This window comes from Carcharodon carcharias, chromosome 37 (assembly GCF_017639515.1).
Source record: "Carcharodon carcharias isolate sCarCar2 chromosome 37, sCarCar2.pri, whole genome shotgun sequence".
Lineage (NCBI taxonomy): Eukaryota > Metazoa > Chordata > Chondrichthyes > Lamniformes > Lamnidae > Carcharodon > Carcharodon carcharias.
In genome coordinates this window covers 6,344,766-6,367,196 of record NC_054503.1, presented here as the reverse complement: position 1 = coordinate 6,367,196, position 22,431 = coordinate 6,344,766, and the positions used below count along the sequence as shown (strand labels likewise).

Here is a 22,431-nt window from a genome sequence, read left to right as displayed (position 1 = left end):
TCTGTATCTAACCCCGTGCTGTACCTGTCCTGGGAGTGTTTGATGGGGACAGTGTAGAGGGAGATTTAGTCTGTATCTAACCCCGTGCTGTACCTGTCCTGGGAGTGTTTGATGGAGACAGTGTAGAGTGAGCTTCACTCTGTTTCTAACCTGGTGGTAGTGTTGGAAACATTACCTAGGATGGCAGCGGTCAGCGTGTTGCGGATTAGTGGCAGTGTGTTGTCGTACGCCTCCTTGAGGCACACTGCTGGCCGCTCCTTGAAGCCACTCTGCTTGCAGATGGCAACCAGCTCGTTGATGACCGTCACCCACTTCTTCTTCTCGCTCTCGTTCTCGGCCAGCACCAGGAGCGAGGCCTTGGTGCTCGGGACCGTCAGCTGGGGTGCCGTAATCTGTCGGAGCAAACGGAGACAGGACAGTCCAGAGACGGGGCAGCATTGGGGGGGCAGGGCTGAAGCTATCCCATGCTGTTAGTCACACCAGCCACAACAGGAAAAAGGGCAAGTCTTGGAACTGGTCAATTGGTGACGCCAAGCTTGAGTTCCAGTTGGAAGGAGAAAATAGAGATAGGACATAAGAACATAAGAAATAGGAGCAGGAAAAATATGGTGAGACAGAATAAAGTAAAGGGAGAGCATCTAAAGGAGATGCAGGAACAGAGGGTCCTCGGTGCATATGTGCATAGGTCATTGAAGATGGCAGAGAATGTTGAGGGGGCAGTTAATAAAGCATCTTAGGCTTTATTAATAGGGGCATTGAGTACAAGAGTAAGGAGATCATGTTGAACTTGTAGAAGACACTAGTTAGGCCTCATCTGGAGTACTGCGTCCAGTACTGGGCTCTATACTTGAGGAAGGATGTGAACACAAAGGAGAGAGTACAGAGGAGATTCACAAGGATGATTCCCGGGATAAAGAACTGCAACTATGAGGGTAGATTGGAGAGGTTGGGACTCTTTTCCCTGGAAAAGAAGGCTGAGAGGAGACTTGATAGAGGTATTCAAGATCCTGAGGGGTATGGACCAGAGTAAATAGTGAGAAACTGTTCCCACTCAAGAGAACATCAAGAACTAGAGGGCACAGATTCAAAATAATTGGCAAAAGGAGTAAATGTGATGGGAGTAAAAATTTTTGCACCCAGAAGGTGGTTGGAGTGTGGAATAAACTTCCTGAAAGGTTGGTGGCGGAGGGTTCGATCGACATACCCAAAAGGGAATTGGATTGCTACCTGAAAAAGAGAGAATGTGCAACGTTACAGGGATAAGGCAAGGGAGGACTAGGCGGAATGCTCTTTCAGAGAGCCAGTGCAGTCTCGATGGGCCAAATGCCCTCCTTCTGCACTGTAAAGACACTGTGATAGGCCATTTGACCTCTTGAGCCTGCTCCGCCATTAAGATCATGGCTGATCTGACTGTGGCCTTAACTCCACTTTCCTTTGTGTCCCCCATAACGCTTGACTTGTCGGTCAAAAGTCTGAATACATTCAAGGCTGAGTAGACAATGACCCAGCCTCCAATGCTCTTTAGGGAAGAGAATTCCATAGACTAACGACTCTGAGAAAAGCAATTCCTCCTCATCTCTGTCTTAAGTGGGAGACCCTGTAATTTTGAAGCTGTTCCTCCTAGTTCTTGATTGAAAGATATATTGACCTTGTAGTGGTGGGTGCTATGGGCTGGGGAGATGCAACACAGATTAACCAGCGTTGAAACTGGTGGTTGGGGGCGGTGGGTGCAGAAGTCCAGAACATGGGGGAAGAACCTTAAAATAAGGGGTTCAAGGGGTGATGTCAGGAAGCACTTCTTCACGCAAAGGGGAGTGGAAATCTGGAACTTTTTTCCACCCCCCACTGTCAATGTATAAACAGTCACACTGCAGCACAATCACCTTGTTAAAGACAATTGCTAGTTAAACAGGTGATGGGCATTGATTGTCCCATCTAAATAGAAAAAAAAATACAGCTGGAACACTTTGTGCAGAAGCTATTTGGAAATCAGTGGCACTGAGGAGTTGTCTTGAAAAATAAACCAGCTTGATCCAAAAGACCAGCCTGGATTAATTCTTCCACCACAACCTCTTATTGTGACTAACACCCACCCCCCACCCTCCCTCCCCTCTCAAACTGATGCTGTCAAGATTGAGGGGTCCACCGGAAATTTCAAAACCAAGACTGATAGTTTTTGGTAGGTAAGGGAAATGGAAACAGGGCAGGGAAATGGAGTGAAGATACTGGCTCAGCCATGATCTAAATGAATGGCAGAACAGGCCCAAAGGGCTGAATGGCCTTCCTGTTCCTACAGTCTTTGGAGTTGGTGAAATTTCAGCTCAGAAAGAAGAGGTTAAAGTTAACTTAGTTCCCCGAATCCAAGAAATATGATCGGCCAAGGTTCCTGCTCCAGATCACTGCCCAGGGACCCCAGGGTTAGCGAGAGTGGGGTAGTCAGTCCGGGGTTATTCTTGAAGTGAAGGGTAATGGCATACACATGATGGTTGTGTGACAGTCTCACTCACCCTGAATATACAGGGAACATCCTTCTTGTTGGCGTGAATCACGTCCGAGAAGAACACCGAGCTCACAGAGAATTCTTCATCCCTGAAATGCAAAGCGGAAACTCTTCACCCGGGGGAAGAGACACATCCTGAGGTCCAGGGTAACAGAGGGACACTCAAGGAACAGGGAAGGTCGTTCTAGTCCAGCGGCAATCTCATAGCAACCTACTCACTCAACATCACTTACCTCTCGATTCCACCTTCTCTCCAAATCTCTCGATCCCACCTTCTCTCCATATCCCTCCATCCCATCCCCTGTCCCCTTCAGCCTTCCGCCTTATTAACATTACATGACTCAGATGACTCAGTGTCTCTTTGTGTTGTAAAATGGGTTCCTCATTTTATAGAGGCAACTTCCTTGCACACCAACACCACCCCTTCCCATGCCCAAACAACCCTCCAGGATTTGATTCTTTAACCAGGAGGCTGGAAGTTGGGGAGTGGGGTTAAGGAACTGAGTGAGGTTGGAGCCTTCGATCTGGGAATGTACTTACCGCAGGTCGAAGACGTGAGTGACAGTGGCACTGGCCTGTGAGCCCCTCGACTCCGCTGTCTCGTAGAGGAAGATCTTGAAGTCGCAGAGGACAGCATGGGCCCGATGCCAGCCCTTCTTCACCCCTGTTGGCTTCGGGATCTGAGGGACAGGAACAAAGGGTCAGAGACAGTGCCGGGGTGGTCAGGGATTGTCTTCTTTACAACCCCTGCCATTGCAGGCGCCAACTTTCACCGGGAGCTACTCCAATATATCATCAGTGGGCCATTTGTCTCACGTAATGCACACTTCCAGGGACAGGGACACACATACTGAGATGGACATGCCTCCTCACAGACATACATATACATGCGTGCACACAATGGAGCTGCACACAGAGACTGCGCTGTACGTGAGGCCGATCAGCCTTCGCCTCGCCGTGCCTGGTCTTGCTTTGGTTGCGCGGTTTCGCTTCCTTCTTACCGACACCAGGCCCTCGAATGCGGTTCCGGTTCCTTTGATTGCGTCGATTCCCAGCGACCGAATTTGCTCGCGGGGCGTTGGACAGATGAGCGCCTCAGCAGAGCAGGCTGAGTGGCAAACAAAGTTACAGACTGTGGGATGGAGATGGAGAGAGAGAGAGAACAGTGAGAGAGAGGGACTCCAACACAGCTAACAACAACTAACGGTTGTACAGTGACTTCAATGTAAATGTGCCAAGGCGCTTCACAGGAACATTTTCAAACAAAACTTGACATCAAGTCACACAAGGAGATGGGACAGGTGAAGAGGTCAGTTTCAGGAGTGCCTTGAAGGAGGAGTGCGAGGCGGATAGGTTCAGGGAGGGATTTCCAGAGCTCAGGGCCCAGGCAGCTGAAGGCACAGCCGCCAGTGGTGGAGCGATGGGAATTGGGAGACGCACAAGAGGCAGGAATTGAAGGAGCGCAGGGATCTCTGAAGGCTGAAGGGGTTGGAAGAGATCACAGAGATAGGGAGGGCCAAGGAGGAAGTTGGAAAATAAAAGGATGAGCATTTTAAGATGGAGGCGCTGCTGAGCCACTAGTACGCAGGCCAACAAGCACAAGGGGTGAGGAGTGAGCTGGGGCTCGGGGGCAAGTTAGGATTGTGGGGCAGCAGAGTTTCGGATGAGCTCAAGCTTACAGAGGGTGGAAGGGAGAAGGCTGATGAGAAGAGAGTTGGAGAAGTTCAGTCTGAAGGTGATGAAGGCACTGGTGAGGCTTTCAGCAGCAAATGAACAAGAGGCAGGAGCAGAGAAGGTCACTATTATGCAGGTGAAAAAGGCAAAGCATGGGTTAGATACAGCACTCCCGCCACTCTCTCCCTAACCCAGCGGCCACTGGGCAGTGATGAGGAGCAAGGGAAGCCTGGCTGATTCTCTACAGTGACCACATTTCAAAAAGTACTTCATTGGCTTCAAGACACCTTGAGGCATTTGGTGATGGTGAAAAGCACTGTATAAATTCAGGTCCCTCTTTTTTTCTGACCTTCACAGATGAAGCCTTGTCGAGCCAGACCAATCATGAGTGATGTACATCGCATGCATTTTGTGGGGATGTTAAAGGTTTTCAGCTTGAACTGGTGAGGTGTGGGCTGCAATATAAAATATTAGGATAGAATTATACAGTTTGGGAATTACATCCTGATCTGGAAATCTATAGCTGCTCCTTATGGTGGCAGAGCGGTAATGTCACTGGACTAGTAATCCAGAGGCCCAGGCTAACGTTCTGGGGACAGGGGTTCAGATCCCATCATGGAATTTAAATTCAACTAATTAAAACAAAGTTCGCTTAATAAAATAAAATTGGGAATTGAAGGCTAGTCTCAGTAATGGTGACCGTGAAACGATCATCGATTGTCATTAAAAATCCATTTGGTTCACTAATATCCTCCAGGGAAGGAAATCTGCCATCCTTACCTGGTCTGGACTACATGCGAATCCAGACCCACAGACTCCTAACTGCCCTCCCTGAAATGGACCAGCAAGCCACTCAGTTCAAGGGCAATTCGGGATGGGCAACAAATGCTGGCCTTGCCAGCGACGCCCACATCCCACGAAAGAATTTTAAGAAACAGCAGTTGCCGCAAAGAATTAGGCCATTCAACCCATCTGCTCCGTGATGGTATTTTTGCTCCACAAGAGCCTCCTTCTGCTCTCCTCTTCATCTCACCCCATCAACGCATCCTTCCATTCCTTTCTCCCTCATGTGTTTGTCCTGCTTCCCCCTAGAAATAGCTTTCAGGTCATTGCTGTGTTTTATACATCAATTCCTGCTGGAGATTCCTACCTTGGGCACAGGAGGGCTGACTGGTGGAGGAGACGTGGGTTTCTTCACCACCTTTCTAGGAGACAGAGGTTTCGTGTTTGACTGGAACAGAAGGAAGGAAGCAATAAGCAAACGGGAACGTGGACCGAGTCTCGATAAATGAAGAAATCTCAAAAGCCACCCATTAATCTGGTTTTATGCATTCTCAAGACGTGGGCGTCATTGGTAAGGCCGGCATTCTTTGCCGATACCTGGTTACCGTTGATAGGGTGGCTGCAATGAGGTCAGTAGCCAAGCGGTCCTAAGAGAACCCAAAGTGAACAATGGGAGCAGGTCGTTGCCAATAATTGTTGCTTGATAGCACTGTCGACGACACCGTCCATCACTTTGCTAATGATTGAGAGTGGTGACTAAGGTGGGCATTGACCCACTTGGAATTGCCCTGCCTTTTTCTTTCCAGGACACACACACCCCTCCACATTGTCAGACTATACATCATATACCCCATCCCAAACCACCATAGGGACCCGCCAAGGTTCCTTTGACAGCACCTCCCAATCCCACAAGCTCTACCACATTAGAAGAACAAGGGCAGTAGACCACCACCACCAGGACCACCACCAAAGCCCTTGTCCCAAGTCACATCCAGCCTCCAATCTGGAAATATATCGGCTGTTCCTTCACGGTCACTGGGTCAAAATCCTGGAACTCCCTCCCTAACAGCACTGTGGGTGTACCTACACCACATGGACTGCAGCGGTTCAAGAAGGCGACTCACCACCACCCCAAGAAGGGGCAATTAGGGGTGGGCATTAAACGCTGGGCCCTGCTAGCGATGCCCACATCACGAGAATGCATTAAAAAACCGACGCTCACAAATGTGCACATCTTTCACTGGCGAATGATCCTCCACTCTAGCCCAAGGGACTAAGGCCATTGGTACTCTGCAGCCACTCTCTGATCAGCGAGTTCCAACACAGAGCCACAACGGTCCCGAACCCTGTGTGGAGTGAAGCCCAGAGACAGGTGACAGTCTGAGAAATGGGCCATCTGATCTGAGACAATCATCCCACGGGTGAAGTCAAGTAAGCCAGCAGAAAGGTGTGGAAGGATATAAAGGAGGGGAAAGCTTTCTGTCCCCGTTGTACTCACGTCTACCACCTCTCCGCCTTGAAGGGCCGGACTCTGGGGCTGAGATACCACACTTCCTGGAGACTTCCTACTGTCCGAAGAGTGCCGTGATGTAGTGGGAAATTCCAGCGACTCGAACTGTCAAACAACAACAACTTGCATTTATCTAGCGCCCTTAACACGCAAGACCTCCCGGTGCGTTTCACAGGAGTGTTATCAAACAAGATTTGACACCGAGCCCACATAAGGAGATACTCAGAACAGATGACCTAAAGCTTGGTCAAAGAGGTCGGTTTTAAGGAGCGTCTTAAAGGAAAGAGAGAGGGAGTGATACGGAGAGGTTTAGAGTGAGAGATAATTCCAGAGCTGAGAGCCTGAGGTAACTGAAGGCACAGCCGCCAATGGTGGAGTGATGGAAATCGAGAATGCTGAGGAGGCCAGAATTGGAGGAGCATGGAGATTTTGAAGGGTTATGGGGCTGGGGGAAGATGACAGAGATAGGGAGGGATTTTGGAAACAAGGATGAGGTTGGTTGTCTGACTAGCCACCAATGATGGTCAGGGGATGATAGGCAAACGGGACCTGATGTGAGTTAGGGAAATGAGCAGCAGAGTTTTGGATGAGCTCAGGTGTACAGTACTGTTCTAACACACCAGTCCATGAGGCTCATGTTAGCACTCAAGAGACCCACCTCTGAATTGGTGAAAATAATGGGACAATTATATAAAACTCTGACTTCCATCTGGAGTAACTGCGTTCAGTTCTGGGCACCGCACCTCAGGAAGGATATATTGGCCTTGGAGTGGGTGCAGTGCAGATTTACCAGAATGATAGCGAGGCTGAAAGGGTTAAATCACGAGGACGGTTTGCATAGACTGGACTTGCATTCCCTTGGGTATAGACGATAGAGGGGTGATCTAATCAAGGTGTTTTAGATGATTAAAGCAGGTGATAGGGCAGAGTGAGAGAGAAACTATTTCCTCTGGTGGGGGGAGTCCAGAACAAGGAGCCAGAACCTTAAAATTCAAACCAGGCCATTCAGGGGCGATGTCAAGAAACACCTCCTCAAACAAAGGGGAGTGGAAATCTGCAACTCTCTCTCCCTAAGGAAGAGGCTGTCCGTTGAAAGTGTCAAAACTGAGATCGATAGATTTTCGCTAAGTAAGGGGATTAAGGGTGAGGGAACCAATGTGGGTAAATAGAGTTAAGATACAGATACAGTCATGATCTAACTGATTTGTAGAACAGGCTGTACGGCTTCCTCCTGCTCCTACGGTTAGCAGGAGGGTGCCAAGCGAGGCTTTAAAAACCTAGGAACAATGGCAGAAAGGGACGCAAGGTAATGTCAGTGAGCGTGGGATTGGGGTCAGGAAAAGACATTTACCATTAACGACGCTACTCACCGACAGTGGAGACAGAAACGAGAAGAAGGAATCTTGGCGTAGACCTGTGAGGGAACCAAATTTTGAGCCTGGTTTAATATCCACAACTTTTCCAATGTCAAATCATCATCTAGAGACCCACGCGTGGCCAAGGTGTGACACTGCACCAAACGGCACTGGGTACATCGCACTGCAGGGAGACACAGGCCATTTGGCCCAACGAGTCCCTGTTGGTTTTTACCCCCAACATGATCAGTAACCACACCTATTCACTCTGATCCCTATCCCTTCAATTGCCAACCTAACCTCCACTTAAATGTTGATATCTGAAGTTGCTGTATAAAACACTGCTTCAGCCTTAACTAGAGTATTGTATCCAGTTCTGGGCACCACACTTTAGGAAAGATATGAAGACATTAGCGAGGGTGCAGAAAAGATTCACGAGAATGGTTCCAGGGATGAGGGACTTCAATTATGCAGATAGATTGGAGAAGCTGGGGCTGTACTCTTTGGAGAAGAGAAGGCTGAAAGGAGATTTCATAGAGGTATTCAAAATCATGAGGGGTCTGGACAGAGTAAATAGGGAAAAACTGTGTCCGCAGGCAGAAGGATTGCGAATGAGGGGGCACAGATTTCAGGTAAATGGCAAACAAAGCCACGGAGACATGAGGAGAAACTTTTTCATACAGCGAGTGGTTAGGATCTGGAATGCGCTGCCTGAGAGTGTGGTGGAGGCAGGTTCAACTGAGGCATTCAAGAGGGAATGGGAATAGTATCTGAGAAGGAAGAATGTGCAGGGTTACAGGGAGAAATGGGGGAATGGCACTTGGTGAACTGCACATTTGGAGAGCCAGTGTAGCTGAATGGCCTCCTTCTGTGCTGTAACAATTATGTGATTCTGTGACATGGCTTCTGCTTCAATCACTAATTCAGGCAGCATGTTCCTCAGTCCACCCTCCCCAAATCCAAACAAACCCACCTCTCCTCTTTAATCCTTGCTCTTGCTTTTTTTTGCCACTATCAGGAGATGAGAGTGGGTGAATGGTCGATTCTCAGCTGGCACAGGTCTGGTGCCCAACACAAGGTTCTGAGGCAGACACTTCCTGTCACCCAGCAGTTCCCAGCCAGCATGAGCCCTCCCTGACGAAAGGGAGTATGGTTCTTACCTTTTCGGACCTTGGTCTGCGCTTCCTCCTTGAGCTTCTCAACTTCCAACTTCAGAGACTCATTCTGCTTCTCCATTTCCTGTAATTTGCTGCAGAGAAAGAGACACACACACACACACAGGACAGATTAGTTTTACTGTATTATACAGTCCCATCAAACACTCCCAGGACAGGTACAGCACAGGGTTAGATACAGAGTAAAGCTCCCTCTACACTGTCCCCATCAAACACTCCCAGGACAGGTACATCACGGGGTTAGATACAGAGTAAAGCTCCCTCTACACTGTCCCCATCAAACACTCCCTGAGCAGGTGCAGCACAGGATTAGATACAGAGTAAAGCTCCCTCTACACCATCCCCTTCAAACACTCCCAGGACAGGTACAGCACGGGGTTAGATACAGAGTAAAGCTCCCTCTACACTGTCCCCATCAAACACTCCCAGGACAGGTACAGCACGGGGTTAGATACAGAGTAAAGCTCCCTCTACACTGTCCCCATCAAACACTCCCAGGACAGGTACAGCACGGGGTTAGATACAGAGTAAATCTCCCTCTACACCGTCCCCATCAAACACTCCCAGGACAGGTACAGCACAGGGTTAGATACAGAGTAAAGCTCCCTCTACACTGTCCCCATCAAACACTCCCAGGACAGGTACAGCACGGGGTTAGATACAGAGTAAAGCTCCCTCTACACCATCCCCTTCAAACACTCCCAGGACAGGTACAGCACGGGGTTAGATACAGGGGCACTGTGCTGAGTGGGCACTCCTGGTGGCACTGTCCAGAGTGAGACAGCAGTGAGAGGCTGCTATGTGGAGTGGGTCCTGATCTGCTCTGCTTTCTCCCTGCCCCCTGCTCTTCTTTACCATTCTGTGGCCAGGTTTGTGGCCTTGGCTTCATTGAGCTGTTCCTGCAGCGCTTGTTTGACCCGGATCTCAGCATCCAGCGCCGACTGTAGCTCCAGTTTGGCTGAGGCTTCCAATTTCTGAAGTCGACGAGCCTTCCAGTGAGTGTCCTGCACCAATAAAGAGAGAGAGCAAAAGAGAAATAGAGACAGACGGAGTTTCAGAATCCCCTCTCCACTATCACTACAAAAACCTTTCGTTTAACTTTCCTCAGATCCAACCCGCTGAGTTGGTGAATGGTATGAAGCCCACGCTCCCCGCCTCCCCCAACCCACCACCATATCCCTCAATCCCACCCACCCGCACTCCCCCCATATTCCTCAATCCCACCCACCCGCACTCCCCCCATGTCCCTCAATCCCACCCACCCGCACTCCCCCCATGTCCCTCAATCCCACCCACCCGCACTCCCCCCATGTCCCTCAATCCCACCTACCTGCACTCCCCCCATGTCCCTCAATCCCACCCACCCGCACTCCCCCCATGTCCCTCAATCCCACCGACCCGCACTCTCCCCATGTCCCTCAATCCCACCCACCCGCACTCTCCCCATATCCCTCAATCCCACCCACCCGCACTCTCCCCATATCCCTCAATCCCACCCACCCGCACTCTCCCCATATCCCTCAATCCCACCCACCCGCACTCTCCCCATATCCCTCCATCCCACCCACCCGCACTCTCCCCATATCCCTCAATCCCACCCACCCGCACGCCCCCCATATCCCTCAATCCCACCCACCCGCACGCCCCCCATATCCCTCAATCCCACCCACCCGCACTCCCCCCATATCCCTCAATCCCACCCACCCGCACTCCCCCCATATCCCTCAATTCCACCCACCCGCACTCCCCCCATATCCCTCAATCCCACCCACCCGCACTCCCCCCATATCCCTCAATACCACCGACCCGCACTCCCCCCATATCCCTCAATACCACCGACCCGCACTCCCCCCATATCCCTCAATCCCACCCACCCGCACTCCCCCCATATCCCTCAATCCCACCGACCCGCACTCCCCCCATATCCCTCAATCCCACCCACCCGCACTCCCCCCATATCCCTCAATCCCACCCACCCGCACTCCCCCCATATCCCTCAATCCCACCCACCCGCACTCCCCCCATATCCCTCAATCCCACCCACCCGCACTCCCCCCATATCCCTCAATCCCACCCACCCGCACTCCCCCCATATCCCTCAATCCCACCCACCCGCACTCCCCCCATATCCCTCAATCCCACCCACCCGCACTCCCCCCATATCCCTCAATCCCACCCACCCGCACTCCCCCCATATCCCTCAATCCCACCCACCCGCACTCCCCCCATATCCCTCAATCCCACCCACCCGCACTCCCCCCATATCCCTCAATCCCACCCACCCGCACTCCCCCCATATCCCTCAATCCCACCGACCCGCACTCTCCCCATATCCCTCAATCCCACCGACCCGCACTCTCCCCATATCCCTCAATCCCACCGACCCGCACTCTCCCCATATCCCTCAATCCCACCGACCCGCACTCTCACCATATCCCTCAATCCCACCGACCCGCACTCTCACCATATCCCTCAATCCCACCGACCCGCACTCTCCCCATATCCCTCAATCCCACCGACCCGCACTCTCCCCATATCCCTCAATCCCACCGACCCGCACTCTCCCCATATCCCTCAATCCCACCGACCCGCACTCTCCCCATATCCCTCAATCCCACCGACCCGCACTCTCCCCATATCCCTCAATCCCACCGACCCGCACTCTCCCCATATCCCTCAATCCCACCGACCCGCACTCTCACCATATCCCTCAATCCCACCGACCCGCACTCTCACCATATCCCTCAATCCCACCGACCCGCACTCCCCCCATATCCCTCAATCCCACCGACCCACATTCCCCCCATATCCCTCAATCCCACCCTCCCGCATTCTCCCCATATCCCTCAATCCCACCGACCCGCACTCCCCCCATATCCCTCAATCCCACCGACCCGCACTCCCCCCATATCCCTCAATCCCACCGACCCACATTCCCCCCATATCCCTCAATCCCACCCTCCCGCATTCTCCCCATATCCCTCAATCCCACCGACCCGCACTCCCCCCATATCCCTCAATCCCACCGACCCGCACTCCCCCCATATCCCTCAATCCCACCAACCCGCATTCTCCCCATAACCCCAAGCCCACTGCCCTGCATTCTCCCCATATCCCTCAATCCCACCGACCCGCATTCTCCCCATATCCCTCAATCCCACCGACCCGTACTCCCCCTATATCCCTCAATCCCACCGACCCGCAGTCTCCCCATATCCCTCAATCCCACCGACCCGCACTCCCCCCATATCCCTCAATCCCACCGACCCGCACTCCCCCCATATCCCTCAATCCCACCGACCCGCACTCCCCCCATATTCATCAATCCCACCGACCCACATTCTCCCCATATCCCTCAATCCCACCGACCCGCACTCCCACCGACCCACATTCTCCCCATATCCCTCAATCCCACCAACCCGCATTCTCCCCATAACCCCAAGCCCACTGCCCTGCATTCTCCCCATATCCCTCAATCCCACCGACCCGCATTCTCCCCATATCCCTCAATCCCACCGACCCGTACTCCCCCTATATCCCTCAATCCCACCGACCCGCATTCTCCCCATATCCCTCAATCCCACCGACCCGCACTCCCCCCATATTCCTCAATCCCACCGACCCACATTCTCCCCATATCCCTCAATCCCACCGACCCGCACTCCCACCGACCCACATTCTCCCCATATCCCTCAATCCCACGGACTCGCATTCTCCTCATATCCCTCAGTCCCACCTTCTTCCCATATCCCTCAATCCCATCAATCCGCATTCTCCCCATATCCCCCAATCCCACTGACCTGCCCTCTCACCATATCCTTCCATTCCACCTTCTCCCCCATATTCCTATGTCCACCTCCCATCCGGGGATTTAAAAGCTGGTTCTCCCTCATTTCCAGGGCAATGAATCTCCCCGAAAACAGATCGCCAAAACAATAACAAGCCTCACCGCTGCCTTGACATTGCTGCTCATGCTTTTCAACGAATCCAATTCCTCCGTCATCTTGGTGGCCAGAGTCTGAAGATATCCCCGAGCTTCCTTCTCTTCACTCACCCTGTCAACAGGAGCATCCAGGACATCCCATTAGCTCTCCGATCCCAATGGCTGAGCAGAAACCAAGACTGTATGGATCTCACCCAGTGCGGTGCCGAGTCCCACACACACAAGAGACTGCATTCTCCCCATATCCCTCCATCCCAGCCTTCCCCCACCCCAGTCCCGCGGGAATGCCGCTCCCAATCCCTTACCACTGGACGATTTCCGCAATCTGGGTGTCCCACTGTGTCACCGTCTCTTCCCTGCCTTTCAGAGCCCGCAGGTCTTCCTCCAGATGTTTGTTGCTGGCCTGGAGCCTGTCCAGCTGTTCCATGAGCTATGAGAAGCCAGAGATCACAAGTCAAGAATTTTCTTATCCTCCCTCGGGCACAAAGGCCCTGAACCCATTCAAGGTTACAGGTTTGAATCCCACTCCAGAGACTTGAGCCCCATAATCCAGGCCGACACTCCTAGTGCCAGTACTGAGAAAGCACTGCACTGTCAGAGATTCAAATCAGACATTAAACCGAGGTCCCCTTCTGCTCTCTCAAGGAGATCATAAAAGATGGCCACTATTGGCAGAAGAATGGGAGGAGTTCACCCCGGTGTCCTGGGGCCAATATTGATTGCTCAAATAACATCACCATGTCATCATCTCCTTGCCACATTTCTTGCAGACTGTCCTTCAAAAAAAAGTACTTAATCGATTAGAGCAACACTGATTTCCAGGGAAAACCTCGGCCTACATCCCTCTGGTCTGAAAATTAATCACCTCTCCCCCGCCCTAATCAACTCCCTACCCTCACAGCACCAGCAAGGCTACATTTCGTCAATAAGCCTCCCGTATGGCACTTTATCAAATGCCTTTGAAAATCCTTATACGCAGGATAAACTGCATTTCCTTTATCGCATTGCTCCCGTCAGTTAACACCACAGGGTTTCACAGTGTCAACCCCAGCCCAACCACCATGTCCGACAACACTGTGGGCACCTACCCTCCCTCCGACAGGAGGGAGGAGAGTCATATGGACTCGAAACGTTAACTCTGTTTCTCTCTCCACAGATGCTGCTAGACCTTTCCTGGCATTTGCTGTTTTTGTTTAAGACAAAAAGCTCCACAGGTATATAAGCTCTTCACGGCCTCGAAGGGTCGTGGGGGTGGACAAGGTTCGGACACTCACCGGCTCCAGCTCCACACTCAACTTTAGGTTTTCCTCCCGCAGCAGACTCTTCTCCTGCTCATGGGCCAGCCGCACCTCCATCAGGGTTTCCTCATGCTCTAACTGCCTGCGGGATATCAGGACACAGGGCAATGGTTAGCAAGGGGTGGGGGCGGGTTCAGTGCCAGACCTCTCAGTACCAGTCAGGAGTTCTGGGCCCCATCCAAACCTCCTCCACCGGGCTCCAACCGGGATCTCCGATGGCTAAACTTGGCACAGCATGAGGCTTGGCAAATCCTAGCAGCCACACGCCACCCCCCCACACCACCCCCCCCCCCCAACCCCCCCCCTCCCCCCCCTCAACCCCCCCCCCCCCAACCCCCCCCCCTCCCCCCCCCCAACCCCCCCCTCCCCAACCAACCCCACAAAATAAAACAGGCACACCCCCACAAAATCCAGCAAGCACACCCCCACAAAATCCAGCAAGCACACAGCAGCCCCCCCCACCAACAAAATCCAGCAGGCACACCCTCCCCACTGCAAAATCCAGCAGGCACACCCCCCCCCACTGCAAAATCCAGCAGGCACACCCCCCCCACCACAAAATCCAGCAGGCACACCCACCCCCTCACAAAATCCAGCAGCCACACCCACCCCCTCACAAAATCCAGCAGCCACACCCTCCCCCTCACAAAATCCAGCAGGCGCACCCCCACAAAATCCAGCAGGCACACCCACCCCACCGCAAAATCCAGCAGGCACACCCACCCCCTCACAAAATCCAGCAGCCACGCCCACCCCCTCACAAAATCCAGCAGGCACACCCACACAAAATCCAGCAGGCACACCCACCCCACCGCAAAATCCAGCAGGCACACCCACCCCCTCACAAAATCCAGCAGGCACACCCCCACAAAATCCAGCAAGCACACAGCAGCCCCCCCACCAACAAAATCCAGCAGGCACACCCACCCCACCGCAAAATCCAGCAGGCACACCCACCCCCTCACAAAATCCAGCAGCCACACCCTCCCCCTCACAAAATCCAGCAGCCACACCCTCCCCCTCACAAAATCCAGCAGGCACACCCACCCCACCGCAAAATCCAGCAGGCACACCCACCCCACCGCAAAATCCAGCAGGCACACCCACCCCCTCACAAAATCCAGCAGCCACACCCACCCCCTCACAAAATCCAGCAGGCACACCCACCCCCTCACAAAATCCAGCAGGCACACCCACCCCACCGCAAAATCCAGCAGGCACACCCACCCCCTCACAAAATCCAGCAGGTGTACCCCCACAAAATCCAGCAGGCACACCCACCCCACCGCAAAATCCAGCAGGCACACCCTCCCCCTCACAAAATCCAGCAGGCACACCCACCCCTTCACAAAATCCAGCAGGCACACCCTCCCCCTCACAAAATCCAGCAGGCACACCCACCCCCTCACAAAATCCAGCAGGCACACCCACCCCCTCACAAAATCCAGCAGGCACACCCACCCCCTCACAAAATCCAGCAGGCACACCCACCCCCTCACAAAATCCAGCAGGCACACCCCCACAAAATCCAGCAGGCACACCCTCCCCCCCACAAAATCCAGCAGCCACACCCTCCCCACCGCAAAATCCAGCAGCCACACCCTCCCCCTCACAAAATCCAGCAGCCACACCCTCCCCCTCACAAAATCCAGCAGGCACACCCTTCCCACCACAAAACCCAGCGTGCACACACCCCCAGAGCCCAGCGTGCACACCCCACCAAAAATCAGCAAGCACACCCCCCTAAATACCAATTGCCAGAGCCCCTCAAAAGCCAGCCGGCATGTCCCCCAAAAGCTAGCGAGCGCACCCCTAAAAGCTCAGCAGCACGCGGCTCACATAAGCAGCACTGGCCTCACCTTTCGCTGCGTGCTTTCTCCAGCCGCTCCCTGCCTGCCGACAGTTCCCTCTCCAGCCGTTGCTGCCGGCTCTCTGAGTCGGCCAGCCGCTCGCGCAGGGCCTTCAGGTCGGCCGCATGCACGCTCTCCCGCTTCGCCAGCTCCTCCTCGCACGCCAGCACCTTCTGCTCCAGGTCCGCCTTGGCCACCATCAGCTCCTGGCCGGGGTCAGGGCCCCGGCTGCCGGGGACCCCTCCAGCCTGTACCAGTTGCAAGAGAGAGAGAGAATGTGAGAGAGAGAGAGAGGGAGAGAGAGAGAGAGAATGTGTGTGAGAGAGAGAGAGAGAGGGAGAGAGAGAGAGAGAGAGAATGTGAGAGAGAGAGAGAGAGAGAGAATGTGAGAGAGAGAGAGAGAGAGAGGGAGAGAGAGCGAGAATGTGAGAGAGATAGAGAGAGGGAGAATGGGAGTGAGAGAGAATGAGAGTGGGTGAGAGAGCGAGAGAGAGAGAGAATGAGAGTGGGTGAGAGAGCGAGAGAGAGAGAGAGAGAGGGTGAGAGAGAGAGAGAATGAGAGTGGGTGAGAGAGAGAGAGAGAGAGAGAGAATGAGAGTGGGTGAGAGAGAGAGAGAGAATGAGAGTGGGTGTGAGAGAGAGAATGAGAGTGGGTGTGAGAGAGAGAGAGAATGAGAGTGGGTGAGAGAGAGAGAGAGAGAATGAGAGTGGGTGAGAGAGAGAGAGAGAGAGAGAGAGAATGAGAGTGGGTGTGAGAGAGAGAGAGAATGAGAGTGGGTGAGAGAGAGAGAGAGAATGAGAGTGGGTGAGAGAGAGAGAGAGAGAATGAGAGTGGGTGAGAGAGAGAGAGAGAGAGAATGAGAGAGTGAGAGAGAGAGAGAATGAGAGAGTGAGAGAGAGAATGGGAGTGAGAGAGAGAATGGGAGTGAGAGAGAGAATGGGAGTGAGAGAGAGAATGGGAGTGAGAGAGAGAATGGGAGTGAGAGAGAGAATGGGAGTGAGAGAGAGAATGGGAGTGAGAGAGAGAATGGGAGTGAGAGAGAGAATGGGAGTGAGAGAGAGAATGGGAGTGAGAGAGAGAATGGGAGTGAGAGAGAGAATGGGAGTGAGAGAGAATGGGAGTGAGAGAGAATGGGAGTGAGAGAGAATGGGAGTGAGAGAGAATAGGAGTGAGAGAGAATAGGAGTGAGAGAGAATGGGAGTGAGAGAGAATGGGAGTGAGAGAGAATGGGAGTGAGAGAGAATGGGAGTGAGAGAGAATGGGAGTGAGAGAGAGTGAGAGTGAGAGAGAATGGGAGTGAGAGAGAATGGGAGTGAGAGAGAATGGGAGTGAGAGAGAATGGGAGTGAGAGAGAATGGGAGTGAGAGAGAATGGGAGTGAGAGAGAATGGGAGTGAGAGAGAATGAGAGTGAGAGAGAATGAGAGTGAGAGAGAATGAGAGTGAGAGAGAATGAGAGAGAGGAGAGTGAGAGAGAATGAGAGTGAGAAAGAATGTGAGAGAGAGAATGTGAGAGAGAATGTGAGAGAGAGAATGAGAGAGAGAGAATGAGAGAGAGAGAATGAGAGAGAGAGAGAATGAGAGAGAGAGAGAATGAGAGAGAGAGAGAGAATGAGAGTGAGAGAGAATGAGAGTGAGAGAGAATGAGAGTGAGAGAGAATGAGAGTGAGAGAGAGTGAGAGTGAGAGAGAGTGAGAGTGAGAGAGAGTGAGAGAGAGTGAGAGAGAGTGAGCGTGCAAGGGCCTGGTTAGTCTTATCCTGGAGTGGGAGGGGAGGGCACGGTAATGGGCATGATGAGGTGGTGTGAAGCGAGGGTCGGGAAAGATGGTGCGGGCGAGGAGCAAGGAAGGGTTGGCACGGGATGAGGAATGCACATTTGTGGGGGTCTGGAGCTATTTGCTTCTGACTAAAAGTAGCCTTTTCAGTGTCTACATACGAACACACAAATTAGGAGAAGCCATTTGGCTCCTCAAGCCTGCTCCACCATTCAATAAGATCATGGCCTTAACTCCACATTGCCGCCTACCCCCCCAATAACCTTTGAATCCCTTTTCATTTCAGTCAACGTGTTCCTCAAAAATGTTCAATGAGCTGACTCCACCACTCTCCCGGGAAAGGGTCACGCCTCTCAGAGAGAAAAGATTTCTCCTCAACTCCATCTTAAATGGGAGACCCCATATTTTTAAACTGTGTTCCCTGGTTCCAGTCTCTCCCACACGGTGGGGGGAGGTGGGGGGGGGGGGGGGGGGGGGGTGGGGGTGGGGGTGGTGGGGAGGGGGGGGGAACATCCTATTAGCATCCACCCTGTCAAGTCCCCTCAGGATCTTATAAGGAATCCAACTTGGCTGTGGGAAAATGAGGGCGATGGGTGGGGTCTGTAAGGGATGCAGTGATGCTCTTTTACCTTCAGTCTCTCCATCTCCTCCTCCAGCTGTTTCCTCCTCTGCTCGCTGCGCTCCCACAGTTTGCGCTGTCTCGCTGCCTCCAGCAACTCCTCCTCCATCTTCGCTTCCAGCTGCAAGGAGAGTTATCAAATCAGACACAGCCACTCATTCACTGTCCGTCCTGGCCGAGTTTAAACCCCAAATCCCCCTCAGCCGATGACAGATTTACCGCAGTTCCCTCCGCATTCCCGGGATGTCTCAAAAGCACTTCACAACCAATGACATACCCTTTTTTTAGGAGAACAGAAAATAGGAGCAGGAGCAGGAGCAGGCCATTCGGTCCTTCGAGCCTGCTCCCCCATTCAATATGATCGTGGCTGATCCTCTATGTCAACGGCATACTCCCGCTCTCTCCCCCATACTCCTCGATGTCTTTGGAGTGCAGAAATCTGCCTATTTCCTTCTTAAATATATTCAATGACTTGGCCTCCACAGCCTTCTGGGGTAGAGAATTCCATGGGTTCACCACCCCCCTGAGTGAAGAAGTTTCTCCTCACCTTAGCCCCGTATTCTGAGGCTGTGACCCCTTGTTCTAGAAACCCCCCCCAGCCAGAGGAAACATCATCCCTGCATCCAGTCTATCCAGCCCTGTCCGGATTTTATGTGTTTCAATGAGATCCCCTCTCATTCTTCCAAACTCCAGTGATTAAAGTGGAAAACGCTGCAGCCAATTTGCGCACAGCAAGCTCCCATCAACAGAAATGTGATAATGACCCAGATCATTTATCTTTTCTCAGTGATGTTGATTAAGGCATAAATATTGGCTCCAGGACACCGGGGAGATCTTCCCCCACCCCACTCCACCTCCAAGACTTGCTCTTCTTCCAATGGTGGTCGCGGGATCTTTTATATCCACTGAGAGGGCAGACGGTGCTTCAGTTTAACGTCTCACCCAAAAGATGGCACCTCCGACAGTGCAGCACTCCCTCAGTATTGTTGTGAAGCTTCCTATAATCTTCATTTTGTGAACTGGAAAGTCAACCAGGTTAGAGGTTCAACATTGTGCTGCCTTCCATAGCCAATCAGCCAGTAGTCAAGGTCAAATTCTTGGGATGCTCTTATCTCCAGGGCTGTGCTGAAGTGAGTCTGGCAGTTTACAAACAAGGCCCTCAAGCACTAATCCCCCTCAACCCCCAAAGCTGCTCCTGGATCAATCCTGAATTGATTTCCCTCTCACCTCCATCTTGCTCTTGTCCGCCCTGCTCAGCTCCTGCCGCAGGCTCTCTACTTTCTCCATCACCACCTCCATCTCCTCCTCCCGGTCGCGTAGCTCTCGGGACAGCTTCAGCTTTTGCGAACGGAGCTGGGAGTAACGCTCCTCCCCTTCCTGGGCCTCCTCAACTGCCCTCTGGCGCTTGACCTGCGCCTCACGCAGCTCGCGGCTCCGAGTGGTTAGCTGCTCCCGGGCCTCAACCAGATCCTGCAAAGAGAGGGAGTGTGTAAGGGGTGGGTGGGGCGGGTGGTGTTGAGGGTCAATTGTAGACAATGGTGCCAAAGGTCACTTAGAGATCAATGGTACCAAGGGCAATTGGAATCAAATGGAGTGAGGCGTGGGAGTACCTTATTGATGTCCTCTTTCTCCTGTTTGAGAGCCTTCAGCTGCTTCTCCAAGGCCCTGAGCTGATGGTTCTCAACCTCGTTCCTCCTCTTCGCTTGTTCCTCATTATCCAGTTGGATCTCTGAAAAACAACAGCCTGAGAGTCCAGAGCTCAGCACCACAAGGAGGGTCTTTGGGAAGGTGACATTATGGAGCACTGTGAGGATGGGGAAGCGGCACTGGGAGACTGGCAGAGGACAATAGTGCAATGAGGTCAAGGCCAGAAAAATGGAGGACCCCAGAGATCATGGGCCCAAGGAGGGCAGGAACTCACCAAGGCTCCTTAGACAGCATCTTCTAAACCCACGACTGCTACCATCTAGAAGGACAAAGGGCAGCAGATGCATGGGAACACCACCACCTGCAAGTTCCCCTTCAAGCCGCACACCATCCTGACTTGGAAATATATCACCATTCTTTCACTGTCGCTGGGTCAAAATCCAGGAACTCCCTCCCTAAAAGTAGGTTTACCTACAACATCTGGACTGCAGCGGTTCAAGAAGGCAGCTCACTCGCTACCTTCTCAAGAGCAATTAGGGATGGGCATCAAATGCTGGCCCAGCCAGCGACACCCTCGTCCCGTAAAGGAATAAAAAAAAGGGCGGAGCCTCCCAATAGATGTGGTCTTAATAGGACCCTCCCTTTTCACTTGATAAACCTCCTAACAGTCTCTTCATCTCTCCCTGATCCTATTCCAACACCCCACATTCTACACCCAATTATTTAGTGCTGAGATTAAGAGCAAATAATTTCTGTCATCCAGCGTCAGCATCAAACACTCCCATGGCAGGTACAGCACAGGGTTAGATACAGAGTAAAACTCCCTCTACGCTGTCCCCATCAAACACTCCCAGGACAGGTACAGCACGGGGTTAGATACAGAGTAAAGCTCTCTCTACACTGTCCCCATCAAACACTCCCAGGGCAGGTACAGCATGGGGTTAGATACAGAGTAAAGCTCCCCCTACACTGTCCCCATCAAACACTCCCAGGGCAGGTACAGCATGGGGTTAGATACAGAGTAAAGCTCCCCCTACACTGTCCCCATCAAACACTCCTAGGACAGGTACAGCATGGGGTTAGATACAGAGTAAAGCTCCCTCTACGCTATCCAAGGGCTGATAAAGTTCAGTGAAACCATCAATTTGCTGGTGCTGACTCAGTAGTTTTACATTTGCTGTAAACCTAGATTCTCACCTGCCAGTTTGTTTTGCAGGATCTGCATTTCCTCCTTCAAACCTTTGATTTCTGATTCTTTACCAGCAGCTCCTGAGCTGCTGTGACCAGCAGAAATTTTCTGGAGAGATTCTGTCACACAAAGAAAGTTAAATATCATGGAGGGATTGGTTATAGATCACACATATCACTCCTAGGGATTTCTAGGGATAACCGCAGGTCTCCAAATTAAAATCTGGGGACTGTCAACAGTCTTAGGCTTGGCTGACTGTGAATGTTTCACTATAAACCATCCAATCCCCTCGAGTAGATTCCAGCCTGGTATTTCCCAGGTATCTGTCACTCTCTATATAAACTAACCCAAACCTTTTGGTTCGTTTCCAGTCCATAACTCACGCCCGGATACCAAAAGAGTCTGGTATTCATATCCAAACTTTGGCAATCTGCTTTGGTTTTTCCAAGCAAGCTTCAACCATTAACAAGTTCAAATTAAAATGGTGACCATTAATAAATAGATTCCTATATCTAAGTCTCACCTTGAAGTTTACAGTTCAGTTCCCTCTTGTCAATCTCCAGCTGCTTTATCTTCTTCTCAAATGCTTCGGTTTCCCGACTGTCCAGTGACGTAGGGCCCTGGCTGCCCTTCAAACAACCCCGGTCAGACAGTGAGCTGGTGGAGATGCAGAAACCTGTCACATGAAGCATGAAGCCCAAACACAACGCAAACACAGCTTTTTATTCTGTTACGTAATTAGCCTTGGGGTACATTCGTCGCTGGCAAGGTCAGAATTTGTTGCCCATCCCTAATTGCCCCTTGAGAAGGTGGTGGTGAGCCGCCTTCTTGAACCGCTGCAGTCCACGTGGTGTAGGTACACCCACAGTACTGTTAGGGGTTTTTGGCCCAACGACAGTGGGGGAAGGGTGACTGCGAAGGCAAATGCTCATTGGCCGGGTTGGATTTGTCCTGCTTTGTGTGTACAGGACATACCTGGGCGATCTTTCACATAGCCGGGTAGAAGCTCGTGTTGCAGCTGTACTGGAACAACATGGTCAAGCGCACAGCTACTTCTGGAGCAGAAGTCTTCAGTACTATTGCTGGAATGTTGTCAGGGCCCATATAGCCTTTT

General features: G+C 52.2%; 1 protein-coding gene across 2 annotated transcripts in view; it reads right to left on the bottom strand.

Moving 5' to 3' along the window:
- Positions 1-22,431, bottom strand: part of LOC121273022 (serine/threonine-protein kinase MRCK alpha-like) — a 66,452-nt gene that overhangs the window by 11,582 nt on the left and 32,439 nt on the right. For both annotated transcript variants that reach the window (XM_041179960.1, XM_041179961.1), the window contains exons 10-28: positions 21,841-21,974; positions 21,326-21,436; positions 20,092-20,210; positions 19,709-19,951; positions 18,492-18,602; positions 16,098-16,336; positions 14,215-14,320; positions 13,246-13,370; positions 12,947-13,052; positions 9,853-10,001; positions 8,983-9,071; positions 7,838-7,881; positions 6,456-6,572; positions 5,325-5,405; positions 4,524-4,629; positions 3,502-3,632; positions 3,041-3,180; positions 2,508-2,589; positions 176-392 (exon numbers count right to left, since the gene is read on the bottom strand). In XM_041179960.1, the coding sequence (XP_041035894.1) occupies positions 176-392; positions 2,508-2,589; positions 3,041-3,180; positions 3,502-3,632; positions 4,524-4,629; positions 5,325-5,405; positions 6,456-6,572; positions 7,838-7,881; positions 8,983-9,071; positions 9,853-10,001; positions 12,947-13,052; positions 13,246-13,370; positions 14,215-14,320; positions 16,098-16,336; positions 18,492-18,602; positions 19,709-19,951; positions 20,092-20,210; positions 21,326-21,436; positions 21,841-21,974 (2,450 nt within the window). The remainder of the gene's footprint in view (positions 1-175; positions 393-2,507; positions 2,590-3,040; positions 3,181-3,501; positions 3,633-4,523; positions 4,630-5,324; positions 5,406-6,455; positions 6,573-7,837; positions 7,882-8,982; positions 9,072-9,852; positions 10,002-12,946; positions 13,053-13,245; positions 13,371-14,214; positions 14,321-16,097; positions 16,337-18,491; positions 18,603-19,708; positions 19,952-20,091; positions 20,211-21,325; positions 21,437-21,840; positions 21,975-22,431) is intronic.